Source organism: Priapulus caudatus, unplaced genomic scaffold (genome assembly GCF_000485595.1).
Source record: "Priapulus caudatus unplaced genomic scaffold, Priapulus_caudatus-5.0.1 Scaffold49, whole genome shotgun sequence".
Classification (NCBI taxonomy): domain Eukaryota; kingdom Metazoa; phylum Priapulida; class Priapulimorpha; order Priapulimorphida; family Priapulidae; genus Priapulus; species Priapulus caudatus.
The window spans coordinates 579,864-589,876 of record NW_014577110.1 but is presented as its reverse complement, the minus strand read 5'-3'; the positions used below and the strand labels follow the sequence as shown (position 1 = coordinate 589,876).

The window sequence follows — 10,013 nt, the reverse complement described above, 5'->3', positions numbered from 1 at the left end:
TTTCAAATAAAAAAGGTGGCTGCCAAAATAGCCGCTCTATTAAAATAAAACGAAATTTACCATGAAAGAATTGTTTTTGCCTCCTCTGATAGAGAACAGTTACTTAAAATAGTGTTGAAATCGATTTGAAATAAAAACCGAGGTGGATGCCAAAATGCCGCTCTATAAGTTCGAATATATCAAAGTTATTCACAAAGCATTTCATTTTTTCAATAAGAGTTCAGAACCATAAAATTCAATCAGAGCCAACTTGCAACAACACAAATCTGAGCAAAGAAGAATTATCTCCTTTCTTTTAGTCAGTTTTTGTCTGCTGCAGAAATCTCAAATTCCAAAGTCAAGTCTTCTCGTCGATTTGCATGCACAGAACATTTTGAGGATTCGTTGACATTAATGTCATTCACTAACTCCTGTTCAACGAAAAGGAGAATGAGAGCAGAGCATCGTGGCTGGGTCATTGTAGAACGAAGTTTAGACTTGACAATGCTCATTTTAGAGAATGTTCGTTCAGCAGATGCAGAAGTAACAGGAATTGTGGCCAGTCCCTGTAAGACGCGTGAGAGCAAAGGAAAATTTTGTTTGCTTGCCAATCAACAGGGGGGCATGCCCCTTGGGCCCCCCCTTAGCTACGGCAGCTGACACACACACACGCACTCACGCAGACACACACGCGCACACAGAGTACTTTAGGAAGACTAGAAAACAGTGGCTTATCGGTACTTGACGTGCAATCTGTATGATGTTACGCAAATAATACGTATTGTTTGTACATGCTAACACGTACATCCACGTAACTTTTTATGATGCCGATAGGGACAAACTATAATTCCCAGCGATGAGGATATCCCTACTGCTATTCCTGTTTAAGATGAAAAATATCTTGCTGCACACGCGTATACATCCGCTGATCCGCTGCGTAGCAAGCGGAACACTAATTAAGCCCGCTAACGAAAAACCAGAACACGAGGGCTTTGACCAGCAGATGCATCACATGCAGGATGATGTCGATGTCCGCGATACAAGTTCAGTGATACAAGAGTCAGTAACAAGGCGGCCTAGATCTGCGGTTGGGCGATTCCAGTACGTACCGCGGCCGCTCATCTCTGCTATTAGTTTCACTTACATCGAAATACTAGAACCAATGTCACTGAACCCCAGCAGACATGGCGCTGTAGTTCCTGGCAGTCTCGCTGTATGATTTCCCACGTTCGCCAAACCAGTTTCGAGCAGCGAGTTTGCAATGCATTGTTAAAGCCTCTTAGTTATATCGGCCTGTACGGGGTTCCATACGGCGCGATGGAATGGTCGGATGTTGGCGTGATGAACATTTGCAGTGCTGCTATCCTAATTAGAAGAGATGACTGATTTACTGTACGCACGAGATTATAACAGCATCCTCCTCAACGTGTGTCCCGTTCGATATGCTGTTCAATCGTAGAGCAATTAGCTAGAACACGCGAAATCGTCGCACTCGATCTACACGCATAGCTAAGCGTCAGGTGAGGTAACCAGAGAAGCGAGTTTCTTCACCGCGTGCACGAACTCAGACGTCGACCATGACGGTGGCAGTCGAGTTGATTCGTGCCGTTCTGAGAGTCAACCTGTGGCTGGACAGACATGCCAGAGCGTACGCCAGGCGGCGCTACTTCAGGTTCTGGAAGCAGAGTGCCCTCCTGCTGATAGCCTGCGTCGGCGTATCCATGTGGCTGCTGTTGCTCACTCGCGGTGGCGGCGACGACGACGCTGACGCTGCGTCACCGGATATGAACGACCTGCTCGCGCAGATCGGACGCAGGGACAAGTACCGCAAGATCATCGGCATCGCGCGGGCGACGACGCGCTACGAGAGGGCGCGCGTGACGATAGCGACGCAGGCGTCCGTCGAGTACGTGCATCACGTCGTCGATCTGACGCGTCGCTGGGACGGTCCGATCGTCGTCGCCGTTTACACGCCGGGCGACACCTACATGGCGGCGACGAAGACCATCGAGCTGCTGCGTCGCTGCTACCCGCGCGTGCGCGCGCAGGTCACCTTCTCGCTGCTCTACGGCGACGACCAGCGGCCGAACCGCGCCGACAAAGCCAAGCTCTTCCGACTCGACGAGACGCCGTGCGCCGAGCTGCGCTTCCCGCTAGAGGTCGCCGGCGCGCGGCAGACGGCGAAGTACGGGCTGTATCCGGTGAACGCGGCGCGCAACACGGCGCGAGAGACGGTCGGCACCGATCACGTGCTCGTCATGGATATCGAGTTGAAGCCGAGCGCGGGGTTGGAGCAGGCGTTCCTGTCGATGCTAGCCCGCCACCGCGCCGCGCCCGACCCGCGCTGGCAGGGACACAGCATCGTCTACGTGCTTCCAGTGTTCGAGGTCGAGGACGGAGAAAAGATTCCCGAAGACAAGACTCAGCTGGTCGAGCTGCTAAGCGCCGAGAAGGCCGTCTACTTTCACAAGGTTATCTCCCTTTCATTGCCGATTATACACTCGTACTCGTACTCGTCGTACAACGTATAACAAATAACAAATATCAATGGTAAACAAACAACAAGGTAGATAAAATGAGCGTAAAATCAGGAGGTTGTTCTAATTCGTTGTGTTTTTCACGGATCGGATCGTAACCGAAATAAAAGCTTCTCTTATTTTTCTGCCTAACGACGAATGACAAAAGTTTAGAACATGCTTTTCGAGTATGTGGGGGCAGTGCCAGGTTGTGGGTGCCATCGGGGATATACTATATATACCTTTAGCATTCATGTTACTGCCCCTTATTATTATCATTATTATTTTATCACTAACACACGTCATCACTATAAGACACTAAATAGTCACTAAATAGACACTAAATAGTCACTATAGACACTAAATAAAAAGGCACGATGTCATTGTTTATAACTTTTCTATGGCTTACCGATTACCTCGATCATATTTTCAGCTGCGATGCGGCGTATGTCATAAGATTCCATACTACGACATGTGGACGGATACGACTTACCGATCAAAGGACCTTGATGTCTTTTTCGTTACAAAGTGGGTTGCGCCATTCTGGGAGCCAGTGTTTATCGGTAGGTTTGCGTTTTTAAGAAATTCAACTGTATAGCAGCAATTTATAATAAACAAGTATAGTGTATTTACACAACCTATCCACCATCTCTCTCTCTCTCTCTCTCTCTCTCTCTCTCTCTCTCTCTCTCTCTCGCATCTCTCCTCTCTCTCTCTCTCTCTCTCTCGCTCTCTCTCTCTCTCTCTCCTCTCGCTCTTCTCCCTCTCTCCTCTCATCTCCTCGTCTCTCTCTTATCTCCTCGCTCTCTCTCTCGCTCTCTCTCTCTCTCGCTCTCTCTCTCTCTCTCTCTCTTTCGCGCTCTCTCTCTCTCTCTCTCTCTCTCTGCCTCTCCCACTCTCGCTTGCTCGCTCTCTATCTCTCTCTCTCTCCCATCTCTTTCCCTCTCTCGCTCTCTCTCTCTCTCTCTCCTCGCTCTCTCTCTCTCTCTCTCTCTCTCTTCTCTCTCTCTCTCTCTCTCTCTACTACTATATATTATATTATATATATATATATATATATTATATATATAATACTTTCTCCTCTCATTCTCTCACCCTCACTGGCCCACACCTAAAAAAGTTCGTAGGTCGACTAGGTCGCTGGTCGCTTTTATCAACGTCAATAATAACGAATAATCTGATTTAGAAACAACAAGAACCGATGTACGACGAACGATTCAAGGGCTACGGCTCCAATAAAATCCAGCAGGTGTTCGAGATGTGCCTGATGGATTACGAGTTTCACGTTCTCGACGGTGCCTTCCTAGTCCACGAGGCATTCACAATCTACGAAACACGACTGAAAGAGAGAGGTGCGATCATCAAGGCAAACTATCGTCTGCTGGTGGATTTCGCTGGTGAGGCCACGGCAAGGTATCGATCCCAGGACTGCAAACTGCAAAGAACTGGAGAAATCCTCGGATACTTTCCCGACGAGCAACGATACGATCCGAGCGCCAGATACACGTGACCCCAGATTTTTTTTTGTAATCTGCTCTCCCATTGGCTGATGCAGATGCCCGCATCACAGCTCAGTGCGGCCAGGCTGGCCTATCCTCTTGCGAGGATGCAGGGATGAAGAGTCACATTCGCTTCCTCCGCTGATATTTCGCAGCTTTGTCGTCCGTCCACTGGCAGTGTCGCCCCGTGCAGGCTCTCTTCTTGACCTGATGCTTATCGAGTCTCTAAACGAACCACATATTCGCTCATATTTTTGGTAGTAACTAAAATTAGTTTCCTCGTCAAAGGGACCCGTAATACCGGTACTACCATGACGAATCTACGTACGAACTGCGGTTTCGTGCAACTCAGTTCACTAAACTTCGCGTTTCCCTCTCAACTATGCAATAAATATCTATAATATAATAGTAGAAAGAGCCGAAGTGTCGTTTTCCGTATCTCCTGCGAAACCGTTGCCGGCGTGTGCTTCACGCGTAATCGAGCTGCGGGGCTCCTTCTCGGACGTCCCGAATACATTCCGCTACAGTCAGAACGCGATTTTTCGAATGGTAAAGTGATTTTTTGGAGGCAATTTTCTAAAACGTTATGTGCCCGAAGAAACCTCAGCATTCATCGGAACCCGCCACCAAATTTAAGACGCCAAATCCGCATGCGCCACACACGCACACACCAAAGCCAATGCGGCTCCGTTGCTTAAACACAAGCACTGCCGCGCCACAGTCTGTTGGGGCGAAATTGCAGACAAACCCCAATGAGAGACGCGCTGCAGTATGTGATGTTGTGTGTGTGTGGTGTTCTGTGTGGTGTCGTTGTGATTGGCCGGTGTGTAGTGTGCAGTGTGGCCGGGTGCGGCAACCTAGTCGTCCCACGCCGGGTCTCCCGCGCGATCCGACCCGGAGTGCGTGTATGTGATGTGACGCCCGTGCTGTGTGGTAATGTGGTATGTGTGTGCGTTGGGTGCGCGCTTGTGATTTTGCGTGCACATGCCCGTATGTGTGTGAATACCGGTGTGTGCGTGCGTGCGCGACTGTGTGTATGATGTGTGTGTGCGCGCGTGTGTGCAAAATTTGAAACGGGAGGTGCTAACGTGCCCGCGCTTACCCGGCTCCCAATGCCTCTCACGTTTTTAGACGCGTTCTCATGTTTCTAGAGCGACACACACACCACACTTTATAATATACCATAACCTTTTGAATTGGCACTGTTAAACTGTTAATGTGGTTTCTCACGGGTTTTAATGAATATAGCTAACTAATGTTGATTAAAGGTATAATAATAGGCCGTGCATTTTACGACCAGTGCCGTACAATTATTTTATAGATATTCTTACGACATGACAAACGCATAACGCATTAATAGTTAATAGGTCCGCTAACGCGATGCACAGTTCACAAATGTTGGAACTTGTATTATACTCCGGTATACATTCCGTACATCAGGAATGATGCAAAAATACTAACCTAAAAACCCTAAACCTAAACCACAACCCCACCCAACCCTAACACTAACTATAAACGCACTCGGTGCCTATCTTTTTTCTTTTTTTTTAATGCCTTTTTTCCAGAACCGATGAATTATATACAGCTACATACATACAGAGAAGAGTTAGGTAATCGATTACTGGATTCTATCTATATATCATTCTCGATTATTGTATAGTTAATACAAAGATATACGTGTGCATATAGATTCACAGTAGTACAGGGTAGGACTTTTCCTTACAGAAATTATAAAACAGCTGGACCATTTACCATAGAATTTTTCCAGCATTATTATTAAATTTGCTTGTACTTTTTCTGTGTTCATAATATTTTTATATTGCCCTGCTGCAGCCATGGTTGGATTTTTACCCCTGATCTTACATTTGTAGAGTAGTAAATTTACAGCTCAAAATTTATAAGCGTTGATTTAATATCATGTTCGGACGCCTATATAATAGTCTCTTCTTCGCAAGAATGAATGTTATGATAACCAGCAATTGCCATCCATGCGCCTGCACGCAGACCATACATTTAAACTTTTTCATCATTCAACAATATTAAAGCGTGCTAATAGTTCTCGCACTCCCTGCCTACAAAACGTACATAAATCACTGTCCTACAATTTTCATATGATGTAAGTATCTATTTGTGGCAATAATCTAACAATATCTAGGTATCGAAAATACCTAAGGTTTGTATCCAGCAGTCACCTCAAAGTGGTAACCATATATACCTTCTTGACCAAAATCTGTTTATTTGCGACATCTAGATTTTATGCCCACCATTTCTCTTGCGGTTTTGACACCACCATATAATTGTTTCCCTTTAAATGTTTGTGAAATGTTATCAGCCTGTTTACCTACTTATAAATTAGTTTCAGAAGGCGTGAGATAATTTTGGGGGTTTTGGTCCAATTTTAAAAAAAATTGCATCTCTTTTCATGTTTAGATAGATTTCCTTCAGAACTCGGCTATCTTATATAACTATCTTATGTATCCAAACACTTATCTATGGGTATAGATAGCATCCCGATGTCGTAAGAATTATGTCCATAAATAATTGTTACGACTGAGTCGGTAAAGGAATAGCCGACTACCAAATAATCATAGCATTTATTAGGTTGGAGCCTTCACCTAGCATAGCAAGCCACACGTAAAACGCACGCCACGAACCGCCGACGCCACGCACAACCGGCACGCAGCCACACACGCACAGTGCCGGCGTGCGTGCGTGCGTGTGCGTGGCGTGTGCTTGCGCGCGCGTGTGTTTGTAGGAATTCAGGAAGCGGCGGCTTTCTAAAAACCTGTCAGAGCTTATTTACGAGTAAAGTCCAGTATCAACCTGTTACTCTTTCAATGGTCACTAAGCTCAAGTGATTAAATCAAGTAACGTTCATTCACCTATTTTTTTATTTTCTAACATTTTCTACCTTTCTTTATCTCGCTGTACAGTGTGACCTAAGCTATAGCTACTAGCTATAGAGTAACTATAAACAAGGAGTATGCACGTGTTTGTGCGCGTGACATAATACTCATATTATAATTATAAATATGCAGATCGTAAATGATGCAATGTGAGCGTTTGTACATTTGCTACCTGAGTCATTAAAATAATAGAAGAATTGTATTGCATCATTTTGCCGTTTGTAAAATATATGCCCCTCACAAACCATTCAAATATATGAGCAGATAGAAAGCAATTCGCTATCAACGGTTTGCACATTATCACAAATCAACGAGTAAACCGCATTTTCCCACATCACGCCTGTACATCCATGTCGAATTAGAGGTGTAGTCAGGTGGCTTAGGCCCAGATTTGAGAAGGATGGGGACATGCCGGATAAAAGCACCAAACTTTTTCCATATACTATCCAGTGCCTTAGGTTTCAATTTTTGATAGGAGCCACTTCAGCAAGATAGAGGAAGGCGGCCATCTTGGATTCCAAGATGGCCGCTATGGATAAACCTGTAAATGTCAATATCTCGGCTTCTATGTCACTTAGGAGGGCAAACCTAATGTCTAAACATACATTTTCTGGGGTGAGGAATTAATTAAACTATTTAGCGCATCGAGAGATAAATATTTGCATCAAAATGGGAATCCAAGATGGCCGCCTTCCTCTATCTTGTTGAAGTGGCTCCTATCACAAATTGAAAGTTATGGTGATGGATAGCACATGAAAAAAGTTTGGCGCATCCGGAATGTCCCCATCATTTTGTTTAGCCACCTGACTAGTGAGCGTTCTCACTCGTATAATAAAGTCACATCACGGTGCAGCTGTGTTTTGGCGCGCGGAGTCCGCAAACACATCGTTTTACACCTGAGATAGATCAAGTTGCGACAATAGTTTAACGTATATATATCGAAGGTTCTATGCAGGAAGGGGTTTCCCCGATATAACGGTGTGTAGTCTAACTTTCATTTTAACATCCTCCGAAGCATCGTCGGGAGCTAGACGTCGGAGCTGCCCCCATCTCGTTCCCTGCTGTGCGACGACTGCCCGACAGTCGCCGGGCTTTGCTCATCCACCAAGCTGTAGGCTGGGGGACCGGGTGTGGGCACGTATTCGTCTGCTTGCACCGGCATTCCGACTGTGTTGTTGGCGGCAGGCGCTGGCTGAAGGAGTCCGGCTATCGCCTCTTCGTACGTGGGCAGCTTCCCGGCTATCGCCTCTTCGTACGTGGGCAGCCTCCCGGCTACGATGTCGTACGGCGGAGGCACGTCTATGAAACCCACCTGATTGCTGATCGTCGGCACTTGCCGACGTTCGTCTCCCGCCTCGGCGGAGGCGGCGGCGACGCGACGACGTGAGTTTCCCGCCTCGGCGGAGGCGGCGGCCACTTGCCGACGTTCGTCTCCCGCCTCGGCGGAGGCGGCGGCGACGCGACGACGTGAGTTGCTCACCCGCCTGGCCGCCATCCATCCCGTCAGCGACTGCCGCACGTTGCTCCGACGCGTGCAGCAGGCGCAGATCCAGGTGAAGCCCCACAGCATGAAGCCGAGCCAGACGAGCGAGTCGCTGTTGAGGAGGAGGACCACGCCGAAGGCGAGCAGCACGATGAAGCCCCACGTGCAGAGGAAGTGCGCCAGCGAGCACACGAAATCGCCGAACGACGTCGACGACGTCGCCGCGCCAGTGTTGCGCTCCGTCGTGTCGCCCGCGGTGGAAGCACGTCCCAGCGGTGACGACAGCATGGTGGTCGCACGCGCGGGCATACACACATCCACGCACGCACGCACGCACGCACGCACGCACACGCAGAGAAGTTTGTTAGGCGTTTGTTAGGCGTCACGGCAAAGGTTTTGACGTCGATTTATGTGCAGTGAGTGTGTAACATAACCCCGTCCTGGATTTCTATGACATACGCCCGCGGCGTCAGTCGCTTCGATGCCCTGTCGACGATGGCGCGGAGAAGCTGTCCTGCCCGAATTTATGCTCGTAGGCGTATACGTCTGGCGTTTCTGGTAGTCAACTCGCCTGCGTTGCTGCTCGCTCCGTGGGTGTAGCCTTGGCGATTGTTTCGGGTAGTACGTGTCTCAGCATTTGACACGAGCACTGCAGTATGTATATATAGCATTCCGGTCAATCGTACGTCACTCGTCAGCTTCCGAGTCTTCTTACGAAAGTTTATATTGCACAACGTTAGTGACCACAGTAGTGGTTTGAGCATTCGCGCAGGTAAAAATCATACGGTCCGTCATCACGGGCCCCATCACGAGTTATAATATGACGATCGTCACGCTTCCTGTACAAACAAGTCTGTTTACGAAAATTGCGTCGCCGAGCCTATAGGTTATCCGACATGTTCGATAGGAAACGAGAGTAAGCTTTTGCACCATAGGCGTGGTTACCTGTTTTCGACAGCCAACGTTCCAAAGTTCCAAAGTATTTGTTTGTATGCACCAACCTCGCGAAATGCTTAATTGCCGCATTGCCTTGCTAAAGCCCGGCGCACACGTGAGTTATTTTAATCAAGTAAAATGACGCAAGAGTCAAATTACTTAACGAAAATCCGCCGCACACGTGAGTAAAATGACTCATGCGTCATTTTACTTGAGTAAAATAACTCACGTGTGCGCCGGGCTTAAACGAAGAAATGCGGAAAGCGATTTAGCACGTGGTCGGAGCGCGTGCGACACTTAAATTGACTACGTCACGAATTTGCTATGGTGTATATTTAAAAAAAAATTGTTGCTATTTATTAACATTAAATGTAAGTACTAACGGGACTAAATGTATCGTCAAATTCTTACCTGATAAGATTGTTTCTCAACTAGTTAAAAATCCAAAAAACCTGGACGATTTGATATTATGATCCTAACATTAATTGCTTGCTATGGGCTATGTATGAGTCACGAGTGTATGTTTACATCGAACACTATAGTAAAATAGGAAGTATAATGCAGCAATTTAACCATAAAAAGTGACCAGAATTACTTACATTTTGAAAAAATGAAAAAGTGAAAATGTTTTTTTTTTACTTGTACTATTTACGGGGACGTAATCACTTTAATGTATATATATATATATATATAG

At 46.8% G+C, this 10,013-nt stretch overlaps 1 protein-coding gene across 1 annotated transcript; it reads left to right on the top strand.

Moving 5' to 3' along the window:
• The first annotated feature begins 1,003 nt into the window (after nt 1-1,003).
• Nucleotides 1,004-4,115, top strand: LOC106820821 (beta-1,4-glucuronyltransferase 1-like). The gene is made up of 3 exons (XM_014825391.1): nt 1,004-2,450; nt 2,929-3,087; nt 3,682-4,115. Exons 1-3 carry the CDS (start codon nt 1,557-1,559, stop codon nt 4,003-4,005), a joined length of 1,377 nt encoding a protein of 458 aa, XP_014680877.1. The 5' UTR covers nt 1,004-1,556; the 3' UTR covers nt 4,006-4,115.
• Nucleotides 4,116-10,013: the final 5,898 nt, after the last annotated feature.